Source organism: Nycticebus coucang, chromosome 13 (assembly GCF_027406575.1).
Source record: "Nycticebus coucang isolate mNycCou1 chromosome 13, mNycCou1.pri, whole genome shotgun sequence".
Classification (NCBI taxonomy): Eukaryota; Metazoa; Chordata; class Mammalia; order Primates; family Lorisidae; genus Nycticebus; species Nycticebus coucang.
The window spans coordinates 81,197,560-81,220,708 of NC_069792.1; the positions used below are offsets into that span (position 1 = coordinate 81,197,560).

At 38.7% G+C, this 23,149-nt stretch overlaps 1 protein-coding gene across 5 annotated transcripts in view; it reads right to left on the reverse strand.

The window, feature by feature from the left end:
* ENPP2 (ectonucleotide pyrophosphatase/phosphodiesterase 2) overlaps positions 1–23,149 on the reverse strand; it is a 126,900-nt gene that overhangs the window by 17,640 nt on the left and 86,111 nt on the right. For 3 of the 5 annotated variants that reach the window (XM_053558710.1, XM_053558708.1, XM_053558711.1), the window contains exons 12-19: positions 20,063–20,171; positions 16,817–16,942; positions 13,504–13,535; positions 12,662–12,789; positions 10,623–10,710; positions 10,375–10,462; positions 8,779–8,963; positions 6,293–6,344 (exon numbers count right to left, since the gene is read on the reverse strand). In XM_053558710.1, the coding sequence (XP_053414685.1) occupies positions 6,293–6,344; positions 8,779–8,963; positions 10,375–10,462; positions 10,623–10,710; positions 12,662–12,789; positions 13,504–13,535; positions 16,817–16,942; positions 20,063–20,171 (808 nt within the window). The remainder of the gene's footprint in view (positions 1–6,292; positions 6,345–8,778; positions 8,964–10,374; positions 10,463–10,622; positions 10,711–12,661; positions 12,790–13,503; positions 13,536–16,816; positions 16,943–20,062; positions 20,172–23,149) is intronic. The other 2 variants (XM_053558709.1, XM_053558712.1) reach the window with 1 other exon arrangement.

Sequence of the window (23,149 nt, forward strand, 5' to 3'; positions counted from 1 at the left end):
AAGGTCAAGAGTCAAAATTTAGATTTTATTTTTTTTCAGTTTTACAAAGTGTCAAAGAATTGTAAGTTCTTGGTCACAGTCACAGCCTGACTCAGCTGGTCTTTATGACATCCGAAGTGAGCACCCCATTGCATTTCCGTTTAGAGAAAAGGCCACAAAACATACTTGAACCTGGGCATTTATACACATTAAAACCTTTATCTCAAGATCAACAAGTGTGGAGACTCCCCTGCAAGCTTCTGCATTTTGCCCCATGTTCTTGGGATTTCTTGATGTGAGTCTAGTTGCAGCCTGTCTTCCCAGGCTTGGAATGCCTGTTGGGTAGCTCCAGACAGAGCCTGCATTCCACACCCCCGGTCCCTGTTTACAATAGTGTCTCTCTGGCACTTCTGGTACATGCCAAGTTCTCCGTCACACACCGCATTTGGCAGCACAGTGGAAGGCAAACCTTTTAAGTGGTGTGGACTCCCCAGCACTCATTCTCTTTGTCTTCCAAAGTTTGGTCCTGCAGACATGACTTTGTGTTTCTTTTCCCTCCTTAGCTTCCTGATTCATGTTCCTACAGATTAGCTGACTGACTTGAGAACCACAAGAAAATCTCTTTTTTTTTTTTAATTGTTCACTCCCACAATAATATGCTTTTAAATTTTACCATAAAATCTCCACCCTAGGTTTTTCCTTTTCCTGTGTCCTTTCTCCTCCTTTGCCGCACAAGTGCTCACTATCATTTGCTGTCATCTCAACCTTCTCTGAGATTGGATCCGAGTGTCTGTTAGTGAGTTGTTCCTTGTTATTTCAACCCTTAAAACATTATGCTATCGGGCAGCGCCTGTGGCTCAGTGAGTAGGGCGCCAGCCCCATATGCCGAGGGTGGCGGGTTCAAACCCACCCCCAGCCAAACTGCAACAACAACAAAAAAATAGCCGGGCGTTGTGGCGGGTGCCTGTAGTCCCAGCTGCTTGGGAGGCTGAGGGAAGAGAATCGCGTAAGCCCAAGAGTTAGAGGTTTCTGTGAGCCATGTGACGCCACGGCACTCTACCCGAGGGCGGTACAGTGAGACTCTGTCTCTACAAAAAAAAAAAAACAAAAACATTATGCTATCATTAATTCATCCACTGGCTGAATTCTGCCACTAAACAATAACTTTATGAGAACAGAGACTTGATCTATTTTTATGCTCCATCTCCAACAATGCCAATCACATAACATCTACTTGGTAAATACTTAATGATAAATTAATGTTTTTTTTAAATATTGGCTTTCTATATAGGATCTACCTAATGTAAGGCTGAGAGATAGACTAAGTAGATACATCAGTATAATCTCCACTGTGCTGATGAAGGAACTGGAGGTTTATGATTTTTACAAAATAATTCAGCCTCACACCTAGAATCTAGACTTCCATGCTCCTGCTCCGTTACTCTCCTCCTTAGCATTTGGAGTGGTCTCTGGTTGGAAGCCAACTGCTGGGTTATTCCAAAGGAGGGAGTGCTAGATTGAAGGCCCACGTACTCCTGGCCACGAGCTCAGCCTGAGTGATGGCTACTGAGAAGCTAAAGAGGACAGCAGTTTGTATCAAAGCATCTAGTATTTCAGAAATAACTTCCAAACCCTAACATAGGCCAGAATTCTCGCTTGACCTATTCCCTTTGTTCCAACTCATAAGAAGAAACATTTTGGGGAGAAAGACACAAGGGCTTTAATATCATATAAAACTGAAGTCAAGTCTCATCTTGCTCTTTATAGCTCTGTACAGGACTTATCCTTTCAAAGCTTTATATCTCACTGGAATGTTGCCCTCTTCAGGGGAAAAAATATGTAAGGCACCTACTTCACTCTTGACCCCAAATAGTGGTAGGTGTGGCGTTTAGTAAAAAGTTTGTGCTCTACTTCAAAAATATTAGTAGGGGAAAGCTAATAAAATTTAATCTGCCATCAAATTCATCTTGAATTCTACTATAAATCATAAACAATTATACTATGTGTTGGTTTTTTTCCAGGTCTTTCACACACAGACATACACACACAAACACACGTACATAGAAATATGAACATATGTCCTTCTTTCCTTAGCACAACCAATATCTCCAAAGAAATAACACAAATGAGAAACAGTGAAAAAACTTGCAGAGGCAGTTCCCTCTCTAGCTGTATTTAGAACTCTGCTTTAAGGTCGACATGAATTACTTGCATAAAAGTCATTTTTCTACCCAAACTAACTTCTTATCATCCGTACACAGAAGCATACACAGGTGTTAAAATTGTTTTAAATTCCTTTTTTTCACAAAGATGACAGTGAATGCCAACCTGAAAAAATAAAAAACATTTTTATTTCAATGTCAATAGGGAAAATGCCAAGGTTAAAATATGCGGTGCGATTATCCCTAGAGTGGGAATTATATTTGGCTATAGTGCCAGCATTGCTTGCTCTGAGAAATTTAAATGTTTCTTTTCTCTCATTCATTACTCATTGATCCAATGTCACAAGGAAATGAGTTTTTCATTGTGTGGTAAGTCTGCCAAGATGTAAGGAACATGTGATCCAGAAACAACAACAGTCATGCAATTAAGACTCAAAAGTTACCACATATCTAAAAATATTAAAGCCTTAGTAGTTTAGATTTCTGCTTTTCAAAATTAAATTTTTCTTTCTCTTCATTTTAGTAAAGGGCTTGATTCTGTAAGTCTAAATTGTCCGAGATTCACTTAACATATTTCTTGCTTTTTTTTTTTCCCTCAGATATCCCCTGGGTCGGTTCACTATTGGGATGTACAGCTTTTACACATGTATTTTGTATAGATGCATGACTGACTTCACACATATGACATTAAAGCAGTGGGGCGGCGCCTGTGGCTCAGTGAGTAGGGCGCCGGCCCCATATACCGAGGGTGGCGGGTTCAAACCCAGCCCCGGCCAAACTGCAACAAAAAAATAGCCAGGCGTTGTGGCGGGCACCTGTAGTCCCAGCTGCTCGGGAAGCTGAGGCAAGAGAATCGCGTAAGCCAAGAGTTAGAGGTTGCTGTGAGCTGTGTGACGCCACGGCACTCTACCTGAGGGGGGTACAGTGAGACTCTGTCTCCACAAAAAAAAAAAAAAAAAAAGCAGCCAGCTGCGAATGTTACCAGTAAAATGTGCCTAGCACATGCTGAAGAGTATCAAATACCCTGACCCTATCCCTACTGTTTAAAAAATACTACTAATAAATTATAGTAACACTTTAAAATTACATAGTACTTTAGGTTTGTAAACTATTTTAAAAGCTTCCATTTGCATTCACAAATATCCAAAAGGACGATGTGATTACTCTGAAGGTAATCCACATGCGTGCTCACACACACAGTGACTCACATTCGCAAGGTTCTACTCTAGCAAACGGACATTGAATATTTTAAGTAGAAATATGATGAATTTATGATGCAGGAAACATCATAAAGCTCTGAAATAACTCAGACTAGGAAAATGTTGTTTGAAGCTAATGAAATAACTGAAATAGAACCCATAGGAAGGTAAGACCAAGAGACCAAGAGACAGGGACTGGAGAGAGAGAACCAGGATTATACATATTCCAAAATCTAAACAAGGAAGTGCTTTGCATGTAATAAGATAAAGATAATTATTTTTTTTATGTTATATTTTCAAAGCCTCTCTCGTATCATTAAAAGCTGGCCCCACCAGGCCCTGGGCAGACGGAGTGCATGTTCTCTACGATGCTCCCTTTATATTTTATGTCACCACTTTGAAGCCATGGGCTCAAAACCAACAGTGGTCCAGTCATCTCAGAGAAGCCAGTGCCGGCCCAGAGTAAGCAACCAACAAATGCTTGCAGAACAAATCCATGAGGGTCAGTTTCCATGAAAACACATAAACTTTAAGCTTCAATGGTGTAAAAAAGACACTTCAATGAAATAAAAAGACACAATCAACTCTGAGCAGAGCAACAGAGATGTGACATCACTATCTATAACTCCTCATAGCCTTAAGAGTTAGTGATTCATGGCTTAGCACCCGTAGCACAGTGGTTTCGGCGCCAGCCACATACACTGTGACTGTTGGGTTCAAACCCGGCCTGCCAGCTAAACACCAATGACAACTGCAACAACAACAACAAAAAATAGTTGGCTGTTGTGGTGGGTGCCTGTAGTCCCAGCTACTTGGGAGGCTGAGGCAAGAGAATCACTTAAACCCAAGAGTTTCAGGTTGCTGTGAGCTGTGATACCACAGCACTCTACCAAGGGCAACATAGTGAAACTCTGTCTCAAAAATAAATAAATAATAAAAATAAAAAAAGAAAGAGTTAGTGATTCACTAAGAAGATACCTCCTTACTCTTAGGCTTTGAAGTTTGAGATTACCATTTATGTTGAGCTTGTGGGACTAGTTTTGTCATATGAGCCCTCTGCCTCCAAACAAACCAAATGCAGGAGTTTTTTTTTTTTGTTTGTTTGTTTTATCTCAGAGAAGTTTAAGTGCAATGAACAGGCAGAGTTCAAATCAACAAAAACACAGGAGTCCAATAAATGTTAAAGTTAACATAATTAACAATTTCATGATCTTTAGAAGTGAAGTATCTGATTTTTATTTTTCTATGTTGGTTACTGATTATTTGAAAAACATGAATCATGAGACTCCCCACTGCTTGACTCTGGCAACATTTAAAAATTTTTTTCTAATTATAATTACTCTATAATCCACTGGAGGTTAGGCATCGAACCTACAACTGTTTGTGAAGGATTTGTGTTCCTTCCACCAAAAAAGGCCTATCTTCAAAACTAGGACCATCCAATGCTATACCTCTGAGTCTGTGTGTCCTATGATGAAAGGGAGTAGAGGGTGGTGGTGATACAGAAGAGGAAAAAGGAAGCAGCTGAAGATTTTATAAAGGGGAAAAATAAGTCAAGCTAATAAAATGTCCTACTGTTTTCCTCAGCTCTACTTAATCAGATTGAAAATGGCATATATGATAAACAGGGACATATGTAGGGTGAAACCTTGGGTGATGCTCTAAGGAGAATTTGACCATGTGCATTTCTACTGCTTGATGAGAGGCTGCCATGCTTGTGTTCTCTCACTTTTTAAATATGCTTTTAATCATTCTCTTGCTGTTGCAATACACTATCCCATCTACTGCAGTAACCTGTCTAGGAGTTGTACCCTCCCCTTCTCTTTTCTTCTAATTGTTTGGATTTTTGAAATCAGAAGCAATAGCATGTGTGTGGGGGGGGGACTGTATTATTGTGTTGACTGCCTTTATCCATTTCCATTTGCCTTGCAAGAGAGAGTCATTGTGGAAAAAATAGACTTCCCTACACCATTGCAGGAGATATGTACTCAGCTTGGCCAGTGAACCATCAGTAGAAGTGGCCTCATCAAAGCAGAAGCATTGAGTCCCCAGTACACAGGAGCCTCTCCCGTTCTCCTATTTACTCTGCTTTTCTGTAGGGGCTTCTCCTTCAGCCTGGATCCCAGAGTAAAGAGAGAGTGGAATGATACACAACAGAGGCTTGGAAGGGTATAGGGTAAGAAGGCAGTGGGTATGAAAAATTACTCAATGGTACAATGTATATTTTTGGGGTGATGATATCCTCAAAGCTCTGACTTGACCACTATGTGACCTACACATATAAAAAATTTGCACTTGCACCCCATAAATTTATATAAATTTTTTAAAAGAAGAGTTTACTTGAAGCAGAGCCTCCTTGGCCTTCGGTAAGCATACTAAAGTATGGACAAGAAATTCATCTCTCGGAGAAATTCACTAAGGTTCTTTCTTTTTATTTTTCTTTTGCAAGCTTACAGAACTTCACTAATACATGCTTGTTATCATTATACATAAAACAAGAGTTAGGGCTCAAGATGATCCTTTATGTGAAGATGGAATTTTGATTTGATTCCTTCTGAGTATCTCTGACCACCACAATATACACATGGGCTCTCCAGGAAGGTTAACTTCATATAGGTACCAGCTGCTGTTATTTCTGACCATGCCTACCCTTTGGAAGAGGCTCATAGCACCTTAACTTACCACCTACCAAATATACAATGGATTGTCCATTTCTCAGAGGGCGTGAAAGCTATTAAGGGGGAAAAAAGGTAATGGAATGTTTCTATTACACAGCTAACATCTAGTGCACATAGAATAAATGAATACCTTTTACCAGATAGATGTAAAAATCACTTTACAATACAAATTTGAATTTTAAAACATACTGTATTTATAATATAAAGTAAATTAAGAAGTTTCTTCAAGTTTTGAAAACTAGGAAAAAAATATCTGATTGCTTTAACCCCTTACCTTCTGTAGACCCTTTTGTATGAAGGCGTTTGTTGAGTTCATCCAATTTGTTCTTCATGGGGGAAAACCAGTAAAGGAAAAAAGAAAGCAAATCAGAAATGTTATTTTTTTTCATGCACCCTTCTCATTACTTAGCACCCTGATAGATTCAAAAAAGAATCCTAAACTCTACCAATATCATACATTCTTTTGAGGAATTACTATTGTATCTCAAATTGACATTCTAGTCTTCACTTCCTTGTAGTTCTATGTCCATAAGCACCTTCTTCAAACTCGCTATGACTCCATTTCCTTCCCTTAAAACTGTGAATAATCACATAATGCCAACTTACCATATGAATTATGATGATTATTTGGATACATATATGTTAGTAATTAGAATAGAATGCTTTAATATTTCATACTAATTCCTAAGTACACTAAAGTGATTCTCAAACTAATTTATGAAATCACTTTTTCCAAAACTCAAAAATAATGACTCAGCAAATCTGAAAAGCCATGAGTCCGTACTCTGCCCTTTACCATATATCCCAGAGACACTCTCACATTGGTGTACTGGAGGACATTTGCAGTAATGTCTGCTACAGCCTTGTTTGTGAGAGCTAATATTTGGAAATCACTCAATGTTCTCAAATAGAAAAATGAATAAAATTATTGTGGTATATTTATACAATTAAACATCATTACTACACTAGCAGTGAAAATGAGTGAGCTAAAAGTTCATGTATTGATATGCATTAATATCGATAACGTAATGCTGAACAAGATAATTGCAGGATATATATAGTATAATAGCATTTACATAAAAATATATAATATGCAAAACTACACCACTGGTTATTTTAGAAAACCAAACTGACATTACTCAATATATTATTCAAAAGATACACAGATAATGAGTAAAAATACAGAGACATGCGTGGGAATCAGGGTGGAGTTGGAAAGAGAAAGCTTCCGCTACATGTGGAAGGTTTCCTTTCTTATGATGTGTGCACTAAGGTATTCATTTTCATTGATCTATATATATTTTCACTATCTCTAGAATTTTTTAATAAAGAAAAGGGATGTAGTCTTTTGGAGAAACCCTAGAGAAAATAAAGACAATTCAGATTTTCTCTAAAATTATTTAAGACAAGATATCCAAAAAATTTCTTGTTCTCCAAAAGAGAGGTAATTTGAACAGATACAGGACAAGATACAGGACAAAACAAGGATACAGGACAAAACAAGATACAGGACAACAAATGAGTTCCTCTAAAATTATCTTTGAGACCCACTTCCCAAAACCACTTGCTGTTGACTTTGGCAACTCAACTCCTCCAGCTAAGAACTGAGCATTCCTTGCGTTACATTAATTAGCCTCCTTAGTTCTTATCAGGAGCAAAAGTAGGAAGGAGAAAAAAATAAGGGAGTGGGGAAGAAGAGCAAACTGAGTTCCTCCAATGGCAAGCCTCCACAACTGCATCTCCTAGACCCCTGGGAATTTTGGAAAGTAAAAAAATTACAGAGAAAGGAGATAAGACAGTAGAAGACTGATGTGTTTGAGGCCTAATCAAAAAATCACACATTTACCCAAAATAAAACAATACTTGTAAAACTATTGATAATGCTGGCTAATTCCTGCCATTAGAAACACTGACTGGAAGGTATAAAGGTATTCAATCTATATAAAATTTGATATGTGAATTATTGCTTACTACTTGAAGTTTGGTATTCAAAATCTGTCCCAACATGATATGCAGGCCCACCACATATTCATGCCTCTACCCTGCTCTGTGTCCTTGGAGACTGAACTTTAAGGACTACATCAAAGACTAAACTTGCCCTGTGGCTTCCTAGTAGGTTCTACTAATGAAAGATGCCTATAAGGAAATAGAGGAGACAGGAGGGGTCCCCCCCCCCTTGCTCTCTCCCTCCTGGGTTGCTGTGCAGCAGCTGCATTCATCTACCAAACACAAGAGTCCCTTCCTCCTCAGCTCTCTCTGTGCTCTGGAAACTTGCTCCCTTCCCTCACCTTTCTGACCTTGGAGGGTTCCTGCTAACCCCAGGGCACTTCATTATTCCTCACTGACTTCTAACCACCCTTCCCAGCCTTTTAAATAGTTTTGTCATTAAACATTATTAGAACAATTTCTTTAAACTCTCATTCTAAATCTCTTCTGCATGGCCCACCTGTTTCTACTGGTTGAAAGAAACAAAAAATTTGGCTGGGAACCAAGACTGTACATAATAGCATCATGAATTCTACCATTAGCCTCTCATTCTCTACACCTGAGCTATCCAAGGTGCTAACCACAAGCCACATATAGCTCTTTACAGTTAAGGTAACTACATTAAAATGTTAATACCCCAGTCACAACAGCCAGTGGCTACCAGTTTGGACAGTACAGCAACAGACCATGTCCATCATCACAGAAAGTTCTATTACACAATGCTGTTATACACCCACCAAGGTCCTTCACGATAAACATAAAGATTATTTCTACCTTTGGCTCTACCTTATCATCACAGGTGCAGCCCAGGTCAAAATCAGACTGAAGGTGCATAATCCCTGGATAATTGGGTCTGGCTACTTCCTCTGGCATGGTTGGCCTGAAGGTATTAGTACGCAAGAGATGATTCAGACTTCCATGGGTCCCATTATTAGGAGCTGGCTTCAACCCCAGGAGATCTAATGAAAGGAAAGAAAAGGTGGCAGGTGTTTTTTAAATGTTTGTTGATGAGATATGGTAAGAATCAAAAGCTTTTACCTTCAAGGGTCTGAAAACCTGAACACAAATCAGAATTGGATAAAACCAAATTTTGCTGGCAGGCACCCCCTTTTTACCTCCTGAACTATTTTGGCCTAACCATGTCTTTTTTTTTTTTTTTTTTTTTTTTTTTTTTTTTTTATTGTTGGGGATTCATTGAGGGTACAATAAGCCAGTTACACTGATTGCAATTGTTAGGTAAAGTCCCTCTTGCAATCATGTCTTGCCCCCATAAAGTGTGACACACACCAAGGCCCCACCCCCCTCCCTCCATCCCTCTTTCTGCTTCTCCCCCCCATAACCTTAATTGTCATTAATTGTCCTCATATCAAGATTGAGTACATAGGATTCATGCTTCTCCATTCTTGTGATGCTTTACTAAGAATAATGTCTTCCACTAACCATGTCTTTCCACGGCTTTCTGAAATAGCCATGCTCATTGCTTCACCATGAACAGAGAGATTCTCAGAAAGAAAGAGCAAAGGCACAGAGCCCACGTTAGCTATTGTCTATGTCTATGACAGTTATAACCCAAGGACTATCAGTATCAGTATCACCATCTTTCTCCATTTCTCTGGGACTTCTTAATCCCAAATTTTGAAATGAAACTTATAATCATGGAATAACCACGTCTGCCCTCTAAGGCACTCCACAGAAGTGTGGGGACAAGAGGAGGCTTTGGCTGTGTGCCCTGAAGCACCACTGTGAGATGAACAGGCTGATTTCATAGCAAATGAGTGGTTGCCAAGTGGGCACACAGTGCCTTGCCTAAGCTGAGAGGCAGGACAGGGGAGAGCTAACAGCCAAGATGGCAAAAGAACCCAGGAGACCCGACTTGCAGGCTCCCCCTCTAACCACCAGACTGGCACTCCCTTACTAAATAGGAAAAGTTGTCCTCATTCAGCAACTAAGAAGCTCAAAGAAGAAAAATAATTAGGTGCACATAAATAGCTGGCCAGGATGCAAGCTGGCAAAATTTTAACTGGGCTACGATGCAAGAGATGGAGGTGGGAGAGGGCGCTGTGAAGAACCCTTGCTCCACCAGGTCTCTGACCAATGGTGTCAAACTCTAATGCTATATTGGATCAGCCAGAAGCTGCCAACAGCAACATAAGAAAAGTCCCCATTAGCCAACTGTTGAAGGGAGACAAAGACGCCTTAGAAGGGGATGATATTCTGTTTTTGGAACCCATGGACAAGTTAAGACATTTTTCTTGTGGGGAGAGGAGGTGGTTTCCAAAGACAGAGACCTCATTTCTTTCTCTGACATTGAAGACATTTATCTGTTAAACAAACATTGTTTCATTGGTTTTGATTCTATAAGTCACTTACCACACATAACGTTGTAAAGTTCAATGTTTTCAAATGGAGGTACTTTAGTCTTGTACTTAAATGTTGGGCCATAACCTACAAAAACAGTCTTCCAAAAGGAAAGAAAACAAACAAAAGCAATTAAGCATTGTTTGGTAGCACCCCTTCCTCTATTCATGAATACTGTGCAACTTCACGCATGCCACCACTCCCCATCCTTTCTAAGAATCACTGAAACACAATTTCGAGTCCCTGTTCCACAGTTATACCTGCATGCTGTTGACCTTGTTATCAAATCCATGGTCTCCCTGGAAGAAACATTTTCCTGATGGTTTCTTGTAAACATCCAAAGGTTTCCTACATTGAAACAATCTTATGGTCAGTCAGCATTTCTCACAAAATCACTCTCATAAAATGCTACTTTCAGGGTACAAAGAATCTCTAAGAAAGGGCTTTCAAAAGCCTGTCTCTGATTACATCATGCCTATGCTGATGAAAAGATGATTCTGTTCATTTCTCCAAGTGCCTTTGCTTTGTCAATCGTCCAGGATAAATAGGGATCTATGAACCCAGGTCATGGTGGTCTCCTCAAACCCATATAGAGCAAGGGCACTTGTCACAGGCAACATACTGCCTGTGGTCTTCACTAGCTCTGCCCCTGTGAGGATTTCAACTGTAGGGCCACGTGCACCTAGTTCACTTCCATAGACCCCTCCCTAGGCACTTTTAGAATATGTTTTGAATCATTAATGAGTGGAGATCTCCATTCTGTAAAAATGTTTGTATGCACATTTACCCATCATTATAATATACCTAAAGTACAATTGAGCAGTCAACTTAAGAGTGCTAATGACCTGCCTTACAAAAGCCTGGCCTCACCTAGACAAGACATCTATTTAGAAACAGAAAATGGAAACATTGCTGTCTAGACATTAAGACCATTAGATATTTCCTTTTGTGACAGGAAGGTATCTTTTGCATAAGTATCATGTAGCCCTTTGGGTGGGGGTGGGGAGGTGGGGGGAATCCTTTCATGTTCGTTTAATACAAATATTTCTTAAGTATTTACAAAGTATATTTAGCACTGAAGTAACGTGCTTGAGGAGAACAAAGAAATCTAACACAGGGGTCTCCACTCTTAGAAAAAGTACCTAGGGCTTGGGATAGTAAGATAATGTGAATATAATACCTCAACAATACAAGAGTTAAATTCAAAAGGTTTACTGCTAATCATTATGCCTGGCTTTGATCTATATACTAACTTGCTCAACTGTCTTCATCTTTCACTTAACTACTCAATTCCCCTATTTTCCTCTTATGAACCTGCTAACTCTTCCAAGCTGCCCCCTAGTAAAGGTGCTGTAGGAAACAGACTGCAGCTATCAGTCACATACTGTAACTTTTCCATGAGGATTCCCATGGAATGATCCCAATAATTTGTTCTTCCTTCATCTCTCTACATCATCCCACATATTTTACTCTAACTATCCACTTATAAAATCACAGCATAATATTTACATATTTTTCAAGTGCTCCATATTGATACAAGCTCCTAGAGTACCAGCTCTGGTGATTTCCTTCCCTTTCATTAGAGTATATAGAATAGTTGTTAAGTTATTGGTACAGACTGATTCGCAAAACTTGTCTTAAGCAGAAAGGTGCAGAAAGACAGAGTAAGTAAGGGCTGCTTCCAGGTCTGTGTGAAAATGAATAAACCTTTAATAGGTAACTCTTTAGAAGTGGTTCAAGCCTTCAAACATGTCCTGCATGGCATTAAAAAGCACAGAATAGTCTCTCCAAGAGTCCTTTGTAGTTCGAAGAAAGGCAAACACTGGAAGTATTTAAAGTGATATAAAACATGTCCTCAATAACAGAAGCTTTAAGATGAACATTATTTGAAGTCTTCTGTAAACACTGGTACAGGTGACTTCTCATTAACTGAGACCAAATTAGCCCAACATGCTAGGGCAAGGTCCCAGTTATATTTTTTATTTACTCAAGTAATAAGAATAGAGGTTAGGAAAAAAAAAAAGAATAGAGATTAGAATATAAATCTAATAAATAAAAGTGATACACTCATACACAGATGCACTGAGAGACTACAAAGAGACACTGAGATTCTAAGACCCAGAACATAAAGACATATTGTCTCAGCACTAATTGTTTATCTAGCCCACAAAATCTTTAGAAACAGCAAGATTTCCAACTGAGATTTCTTTTAATGATAACTAAGGACCTTAAAACATTTCCAGTTGCCAAAGAACTGGTTGTGAAGATGAGACACAGGGACAATCCGCCTTCTAGTTACCTTGCAACATGCCACCTACGGTCCACCAATAAATGGATATCCTCAATTCTTCTGTTGTTGGCATAGTGCAAACGCTTGGGAAGGTGCTGTTTCATGTAAGGTTTAAAGTGCTGATCTGCTTTTTTACACTGAAATACAAATGTAAATCAAGCCTTTAGAATGTCTTCACAAAAAGTCTTAGATATTCTATCTCTAGTAAGTTGAGGGAGGTTGGGAGCCAAGCAAAAGGTTTGCTAGTGAATAAACAGAATCTGTTACTCCCTATCAAATACATGCTTCAAACAATTAGGTTTAGAGGGGATTAGATTAACTTTAGAGATGATACGGCAGGCTATCAGAGGAGAGTTAGGAATTTTAAGATACATTCCTAACTTGTGAGACCATTGCTAAGAGCAATTCAAACTCCAAGGACTTTCCCAACTGCTTCAAGTCAAGGGTGGGGGTGGGAAGATGGCAGCACGCAGTTCAGACCTATCTGATGATATGTGCATGTGCTGGTCTCTACCCTGTGTCCCAGAATAAGGGAACAAGGCGGGGTAGGCAGATCTGGTTCAGAGAAAGTAAAGAGTTGTTTAATCATGTATGAATACTTTTCATTTCTAATGGAAGGATCAAATATTTTCAGTTTGCATCATTGCCAAGACCATTAGGGAGCCTGCAGCTGACCACAGGCCAAAAGTTTTGAAAGCTCTTAAGGAAACAAATATACAGGATGGCAGGGCAGTGAGGAAAACGTTCCTCCCACCGGACACGGGAGGCAAACACAGGAGGAAAGCCTGGAGAAGCTGCTCCGGGGCCAGAGGCCTGCTGGGGGCAGAGGCCTGGTGACTTGAAACACTTACCGTGAGATTAGCAATAATGACTTTAGGGTCATCTGTTCAAAGAGAGATGGAGAAAGATTTAAAGGGGAGAACAATAATCACTGAGAGAAATCATTTTTTGCAGCAAAATATTCAAGTCTATCTTCCTCCACCCCCCAAAAGGACTATCTCGTATTGTTTTGTTTGCAATTGTGTATAGGTATTTCAATAATTGAAATGCAGTTTAAACAGCTGGCACAAATCCTGTAGTAAACTTCCCTATTAGATTCTGTTCTCCTCTCCCGAAGGGAATTTTTCCTTCTATAGCACCAGGATACCGCCAGGTAAACTGCTTCTTCAAGTTCCCCCAAATGGTTCCTTTGGAGACTTAGTTTATTTGCAATCTAACCTCAAGAGCTAAACTGGGCATTTGGGGCTTTTAATGTAACTTCCTATTTATCTGTAGATCTTTGAAACAGGTCATCACCCACTTTAAGATGAATCTTCTAATCCACTGAGTTATTTTCTTAAACGGAGTTCTGTTTCCTTAGTAATATCATGGGTCTAATTATCCAGGAACCTGAGTAGTCCCCTCCAGCCGTAAACACATACGTGTATGGACCTCCTTTATTTTCATGAGCAGCATTAAAGGATATTTTAGTCAATACTCCGAACTAGCTAAAAGCAAAACTATGTAAATGATGGCTGTGCATAAACCGTGGACAGGATTATATTATCTGAAAGTCCCCTTTTAGGAAAGTGTAGGGAGAAAAGAAGAGATTGTAGTTGTTTGGATTTTGTTTTGTTTTCAAAAAATTTGCTTCAGCATGTCATTATAAAATTGGTGGAAAGGAAAGCAGCATTCAGAAGAGATACCATCTGTCATGACACGGTCCTTCCTGGAATCTGAATGCCAGTGGAAAAGGTCTTATTAATACCATTTGCAGCTGTACCCCCAGGGCCTGGTGCATAAGAGGCATTCAATACACATTTGTTTATATTCATAAATATATCTGTTCATACTTTTTAAAAAATGCATGAATAAGATTGCCTTTTGTGGTATAAATACACACTCTCTTAAGACTTTTTTCAGAATCTTAGTTTTAAACCTTGAAATCCAAAGCTCAAATTGGGATTCCATTGGGCTTACGTTTTAGTTACATCTTTTACTGGGAAGCAAATAAGTAATAATTGCAGCAGTAATGATCAATCAGAATGAACCCAGATCATGCCCCTGACTCTCCGTAAGAGCCCTGAGGGTACTCCGAGATTCACAACAAGCCTGGGAAGTAAATGCCATCAGAATCCCCACCAAGCCGGTGGGTGTTCAGAAGGTAGAGGAGCTGGCACACTGGGGCTCAGCAGACAGACTGAACGAGTCATGCTTTAAGCCTCTATAGTCTGTGGCCTCATAAACCATAGTCCTCCAAGGGACAAAACAGAGTAAGTTCATGTTCTTTGATAACAAAGAGAAATGAATAGCATGCTCTCAGATGAATTCCTTAGGATTACTAAAAAATAGCAAATGCCTGAGTCCATTTTGGGACACCAACCCTTCATTTCTGGAGTATTCAGTCCTTTCATGCTAGCAGTCCAACTTGGTGTGAGGAAAGGGTGTGGTTCCGAGTCAGCAAATCTGGGTTCAAATCCCACCTCTGCCACTTACTGGCATTCTCCCATGTGAGTTCCTTCACCCCTCTCTGAGCCTTGATTTTTACTCTCTACAAAGCCAATAGTAACACTTATCACACAAGGCTGTGTAAAGCATTAAATAAGATTTGTGTGTGCAGGTATGTGTATAATTGAAATAGTGATGGGACAATGACTTTGTCATGACAGCTACCATTTGTATAGCTTTGACTATATGCTAAACATTGATCTAAGTTATATCTACATCATCTCTCATTTAGTCTTCCCAACAATCCTTATTTTAGAGATGAGGAAGCTGAAATACAGAATGTTGGACAAGTAGCTCAGGCAGCATCACACAGTACCTGGCTGGCAAAGGATTATCACCCACTGTACTGTCTCCCACAAAATGAAATCACATTGCAAAATGTTTTATAAAGTGCAAATGCTTCATTATTTATTATTGGAAGTTCTTATTGCATGGGCCTCCAAGGAAATTTTTCTTCCCCCTAAAAGTACACCCCTATTGCATTTACTGATGTCATAAACAGATTCTGTCTTTTAAAATAGACAGAAGCTTTCTTACACAGCTCTAAAATGCAAACATTGTGTTTACTGAATGTGAGAGGTGCCCCAGTGATGGCACCCAGTCTATGCTGAGGGCCGATGGCACCCAGTCTATCCTGAGGGCCGATGGCACCCAGTCTATGCTGAGGGCCGGCCTATCTCATCAAGTGGGCAGGGAAGGAGGGCACAGCAGATGGAAAGGCAGAGAGGACAGAAAGGCACAGAAGATGGGAACGGCACAGAGGGTGGATGGGAAAGCCACAGAGAAGAAAAGGCAGAAACACCCACATTTTGTTTATTTCATAACGTTGCCTGGAGCTGACCTTGGAAGGGTTCCCATTTGTGTTGACTCAGGAACACACTTTGGGAAAAACTTAATTTTCCAAAGCTTTGAGGTTAGTGTCAATGGTTTCCTATTCCAGGAACTTTTTTTTTTAAATTGCACCATGTCCCCAATAAAACTATAGACTTCTCAAAAGCTAGGTGGGCACCACCCAAAATTCGTAGTCCACAAATTAAAATTCTTATCAATGGCATCTCATAACCTGAACATGCAAAACATTAAGTGACAAGATTATGCCTATTTATTTTATTTCTAATCTTTCAGAACAGCTGCCTCTTCCCAAGGGCTTAATATCTTTTCTACTAGGTTCTACTGATCACTTTAAGGAGAGAAAAGAGCCTTCTTCCATAAGATCCCTGGGAACCTTCAGGGTCCAAATGTGGTTCTACCAACCTTGTCAGAGATCTTCTAGTTTCAGCTACAGGGCTGGCCTGAACTTCTTGTTGAAAAATTCTTCTCTTATAAACAGATGTTCATGGCTATAAACATGCTTCAAATTAAGTGCAATTTCCACAAGATAAAAACAAGAGCAAATATTTATATAATGCTATTATGTGCCAGGATCTACTCTGAGTAATATAGATAGATTAATTTCTACACCAGCCCTATGAGATAGCTACTGTCATTTATCATCCTCATTTTTTTCAGGCAAAAAAACCCTGAGGCTTAGCATTTAAATGACTTATTTAAAGTCACTCAGTTAAGTGGTAGCAGACCTAGAATTTTTACCCAAATATTTCAGCTTTAGAAAATAGGCCCTTACCTACTCCATTGTATTACCAGTTTAATAACTTTGTATTTTAAGAATCAACTTACATTTAGCATTATTACTAAATTTGGATCGAATTCTTCCCAGAGTTCCAGGCACTAAAGTAATATCATCCACATTAGTCAAATAATTGCTTAAGAACTCAGTTCTATCACATGTGACATCTTCCATTCCTATGGGAAAGGGGAAAATATTAATATTTGCATTATTAAATACGAAATTAAATATATTATTTTAACAGGCATTATCAAAATTAAAATCTTAACACAGATGCTAAAGATAACATCAAGGCATCTCTTTCATTAGTTTTAATGATTTAATGGGGGAAGAGCCTCAATAGCCAATGCAGTCTTAACGAAAAAGAACAAATCATGAACCATCACATTACCAGACTTCAAATTATACTACAAGGCTATAGTAACTAAACTACCATGGTACTAGTATACAACAGTAGAACAGAATAGAGAACATACAACAGTAGAACAGAATAGAGAACCCAAAAGTAAGACCATCTACCTACAACCAACTGATGTTCAACAACACCATACACCAGGGAAAGGAAGTCCTTCCTATTCAATAAATGATGGTGGAAAACTGCATAGCCACATGCAGAAGAAGGAAACAGGATCCCTATCTCTTTTTATATGCAAAAATTAATTGAAGATGAATAAAAGACACAAAAGTAAGGCATGAAACCATAAAATTTTAGAAGAAAACATAAGAAAAACTCCTCTCGGCATCAGGAGGAACCCTAACTTTTGTGATTTTTAAATTTAAGTTGAAATTATTTTATGCTTTTTTATACATAATCTTTTTGCTAGACTATAATTTAGCTAAATCATCTTGCAAGCACTAGAAGGTTGAAAATGTATCATCTCAATTATCATTTTAAGTCATTTCGCCAGAACAGCAAGGAAGACAAAGAAAGTAATTATAATTAAAAAAAAAACATTTATACAATATTTATGAAAAAGATATATTCATTTAAAAGAAATAAAAATCTTTGATTGCTTCAAACTCTTCCCCGTATAAGTGAAATATACAGTTCTTTGTCTCTTTTACAAAATGTCATTTTCTAGCTCTCTAATGTATCTCCTGTCTTGGGCACATAATCACCAGTCCTCATTCTGTCTCCACTGGTGGCCTTGGATGTTTCTGATAAAGCAATACTGGCAACAAGAGATGAGAAAGAAAATGTCAGTTGCAATGACCACCCAAACTGAAAAACAACACTGAAAACAAGTTGTAAACAATGTAATTAGTCAGAACTGAAAGCTAGCAACTGGAACACAGAAACATCTAGGTAGACAGTATTTTTTTTTTCAACTAGCAAATATTCCTCCCTTACCCTAAGATTTGTTTCTTTCTCCCATAGAATAAAAATTTTTGATCAATATTTAAGCATGTTTTTAAAAAATTCAAATCTTAGAATCATAGACTATGGAGGTTAATAGAGAATTTATGAGATGACATGAACAATTAAGGTTTAATATATTGCTTTGCACAATCCAGTATACAAATATTCTCTTAAGAGGGAACTTATGGTCCTGTAAAGCAGCGGTCCCCAACCTTTTTGGCACTAGGGACCGGGTTCATGGAAGACAATTTTCCATGTTTTTCCATGGATTGAGCTAAGGGGATGGGGAGCAGCTATAAATACAGATGAAGCTTAATTCACTAACTAGCCTATGACTGCCTATGACTATCATGCAGCATGGCCTGGTTCTTAAAGGGCCACTGAGGAGTGGTTGGGACCACAGCTGTAAAGGATACCCTAAGGTTTCGGAATAAAGAAATAAAGAAACCCTAAGGTTTCGAATAAAGAACCCAGAGTGATTCAGATCTGGTAAAATTCAAATTATCACCTCCTGGGATTCCAGATGCAGATCATTTCCCCCCGCCCCATCTCTTCATACAAATTGGAATGAAGAGAGACAAAACATAACCCAATATAGCACAAGGGTTATACATCCTGCCTTTTAATATTTAAACCCTTCGGAAGACAAAGAAAAGCAATAAACAGCTACTATGTTCTAGAACAATATTAGCCCAGTAGGGGAAAGTCTCCAGACACATACTAATGGAAGATTTTAAGGATCTTATGAGGATACTGAGATTTGGAGAGGCCCCATGAGGTGCCCAGGGTCATATAGCACTTAAGTGGCATTGTGCAATTTGAACTCCAGCAGGTTAGCAAATGCTTTTGATGCCTCTGGGCAAAACGAAATTGAAACAGCTTTGACACATATTCCAAATCCTCTGTCCTGTCTGAGGACAAGGGCTCCTTTCCTCAAAGCTATCAGAAATATCTTAACAAAGGAAAAATAAACCTTTACCGTGCTCTCCAACAAAAGTAACACTAACACTCTGATGTCTCTTTAGCTCTCCACCAAGCCAAGCTCAAGGAACATGAGAAAATTACATTTAGTCTCTTTAGAGAAGAAAGTCCCTAGAGCATTTTCCCCCTAGTTTCTCATAGCTCTTCTGGAACATTCTAGAAAGAACTTCAGGCCCAGAACAGAGGTTTGACTAGGGAGATCTCTCTCCCATTCTTAACAGAACTGCCCAAGAGAAAACCAGTTTTCATCTTTCAAACTCTACTGGAAGGGAACCTCCCCAAATTCCAAAGTCACTATTTCAATTTCACAACACTTGAATGCAGAATGCACTCCCTGGGACTTCGTACGTTTCCAAACCACTCCTCCCCTCCATCACCCAGCTCTGTAACCAATAACGTTTATGATGCTCTCAATCACCTCAAAGATATGATCATGAATTATTCTACTTTAGAAAGGGATTTAGAAAAATACTTCCTAAACTGCTTCTTCCTCTTTTAATAGCCTGTATTTGCTGTACTGCAACAGGGTCCTCTGGATTTGGCCTTGAACTCCCTCAGTGAATTCAGGGAAGCCATTTTTTTTACTTATCCACCTAAACTCTGTGATCTTCTTTTGAGGATGTGGCTAGAAGGAAGGGGGATTATCACCTGATATGTCACATTCACAGAAGAAGCTATTAATATCAGCAGAAAATAGTATGTAACACTTTAGTAAGAGACAGATTTTTGTAGAAAGGCCTTTCCCACAAAGAACAGTAAGATATAGGAAGTTTCTGCTTTTGATCTAAATAAACCCAGCATCTTCTCAGGTCACCACACACTTTTGAATCATGGCCTGATTTAGTCTCCCATCTTAAAGAAAGGAAGAAGGATGTTAAGAATAGAATCTTAGATTCTGAGGACAAGGCCAATGCCATCAGAAACATACTATTAACAAAGGAAAAATAAACTTTACCGTGGTCTCCAACAAAGATGACGTTGACACACCGATGCAGCTTTAGTTGCTTCAGTCCATCCATTAATTGTCCCACGGTTTTGTCAATTTCCCTCAGAGGATTTGTCATCTGCAAAAAAGGACCAAGTTAGTCCTTGCAGAGCTATCCCTCTCACTTTTAGTTTCTCATAAATCTTCTATGCCTAAAGCATTTTGGAGAGAAAATGAGCCTAGAGGCAGAGCTTTGTCTGGGGCTATTTGCCTGCCAATCTTAATGGAAATCTGGCCTAAGCATTTTATATTTTTTATTCTTTCAAGAGAATTGAGACCTCCCTCCATGAAATTCCTTTAAAGATTCTTTGATATTAAAGAAAAAACAAAGATATTATTAAAGGAAACTTATTTTTTAAGAGATATAATGGCCTTTCTAAAATGCAACAAGATCCTTTAAATACAAGAGTTGCGAGAGTGAGCAGAAAGTCAGATGGACAGTTCCCTAAGTGAAATCATATGAGGTTTTGAGCTATGGCAGAAAGATAAAGACAAAGGGAATCAAAAAGCAGTTCTGAGATTAAAATCATAACCATCCACTGGATAACAGAATATCATCTACAAGTGAGTTTCATCTCATTCCAAATAATTTAACTATCAATTTTTGAAAGAATATATTCTTAGAATCCATTCTAAGAAACAAGATATTACCTTTCAGTTTAGTTCCTTTTAAGCTGATTTTGAGGGAAATAAGAAATCTACAAGAGTCCTAACTTAAACAGACATGAACCTCTGAGCTTTTTCTAGAAGGTTGCTTATTTAGTCTAGGAAAATAGGAGAATGCAGCTCTCCAAAGAACATTTCCAAAGCCCCAGAAACACAATCTCTCTCTCATTTTCTTGCTTCAAGTGGAAGTTTCTAACAACATGAAAGACTTTCCCACTCTGTCTCAACTTTAACTGTGCAATGAAAAGATTTTAAGAAACTTCTCATCAGACAAAGAATGGAAAGATACAGGAAAAATCTTCAGATGAATGTTATGCCTTAGCTAACAATCACATACATACACCCAAGATGACCAAGATAGGAACGGAAGGGATCTGAACATCATTTTCACTCAGACACATTCTATTATCTTCTGTTAGCGTCTTCTCAGGTGAATCAAGACCTTTCCTCACATCATTTTGTCACTGAAATCAGGTGTCAACTTTTTTTTTCTTTATGGTAGGATTCAGTACTTTAAATTCTATAAGTCACAATTCAAATTTCACAAATAAATATGCAGTACACCCTGAAAAGACTAGAAGATATAGAACTGGGTGGTATTTGCTTCTAAGAAAAACATTCTATCCTCTAAGATATTTGTCTACACACAAAAAATAGCAAATGCATAACACATGCTGATCCTTGGCAACAACTTATTTCACTTTTTTCAGCAGGGTAACTCAGGTAAAATCCAGAACCTACTTCTTATTGAGCAGTTCAGACAATCAGAAATAAGTACTGCCTCGGGAGTATTTGGAGGTTTTGGGAAAAGTGACAATGCACAGGGGTTTCTGAATGTCCTGGAAAGAGTAGCTCTTATCCACATCACTATGATACAAACGCAAGTCGATCTGCCCACTGTTTTCTCTTTCTTTCTATCCCAGCTTTTCCCTTATTTATAATCTAAGGCCTTTTTTAATCTCTGAAGGTGCAGACCACTAATCTAAGCCAACTTTCTATTGGGTTCTAATCTCCTTTGTCTTTGAGGATTCCCCTTTTTACCTTGAGGGGTTGCCCTCAAGAACCAGAGGATGAACTATTGTGACTAATTATGTGAATATGTACAAGCAAAAGCAATAGCCTTCTTAACTGCTACTTAAACCTAAATGTTAATACTAGTTTTAAGGCAATTAATGTTTTTAAAAGTAAAAGGCTGCTTTTTTTTTTTCTGTCATGCTGAAAGTTCATGAAGTCTTCACATAAATATTAACCTGTGAAGTACCAGATTCTTCAAAACTAAGGAGGATGCACCACAGTTTTTTGAAAATGTGTTCAGCTGGTTTTCAAACCAAGGCACTGGAGGAAACCTTCAACTCACACCTTCCCTCCACAAAGCTTTGGAACAATAGAGAAACTTACTTTGTCCTGACGAGTTTCCACGCCATATTGATCCATCCTAGGTAATTTTCTTCTTCTTTTCTTTGGGGGAGCAACTGGTCTTTCCTGTCTCCTCTTAGGGGCAACTTTCCTCTTAGGTCTCTTTGCCGGAGGAAGAGGTGGGCCATAACTACTCTCCTGTACTGGCGGAGAGAGATGTCTGGACTCAGAAGTCGTCTGCCCCTCTGGGTCAGATAAGAAAGCTTATACTTTCCTGACTGGAGTCAGCAGAGTCTTAGTTAGAAAAACTAAGTCTCCTTAAGTAAGAAATAATGGAATGAAGGACGATTCAGGGAACTCTATAGATAGAAGCCTTTTAAATTGATCTTGATGCTGTTGACATAGCCTCTTCACTGAGAACAAGAATACAAAATTTAAGAGAATTCTTTTGGCTATGGAGTCTGGATGTGGATACATCTGAAGGTGACAAGCTCAGCATTCCATAATGCCTACATTAGGGCAAGACCAGTCCTTGGTTATGAAAAGGTCTCCATTGGTAAAGCACTAGCTTTAGAACTAAACAAAACACTAGTCACTTAGTCATGTCAAGATGACAGTGAAGTTCATGGAAGTGTTTCCAGTCTAGAATCTGATGAGTGTCTGGTCACACCACCAAATACACCAAAGCACCTGTCACCTTCACAAACAAGGATCAGGCAAAGAAATGTAAAAATCAAGGGTGGAATAAAACACAAACAATAAGCAATTCTCATTAGTCATTAATGTATTATACTTCCACAAATCAGGTTTTTCAGCAGGAGAGAGAATTTCTCACTAACCATTGAGGCTTCCAGTATAGAAAAATGCTTAGCCAATTTTTTAAAATTAGTTAACATGTAGAACGTCATCAAGATCTCTTGACCCTGGTATACTGATCCAGAAAGAGTCTACTCTTACTCTTGTTATCAGAAACTCCCTTTTGTGGAGGGATCTGCAGTGATATGCATTTTGTTTTGAAAATCCAGAGGTTGACAG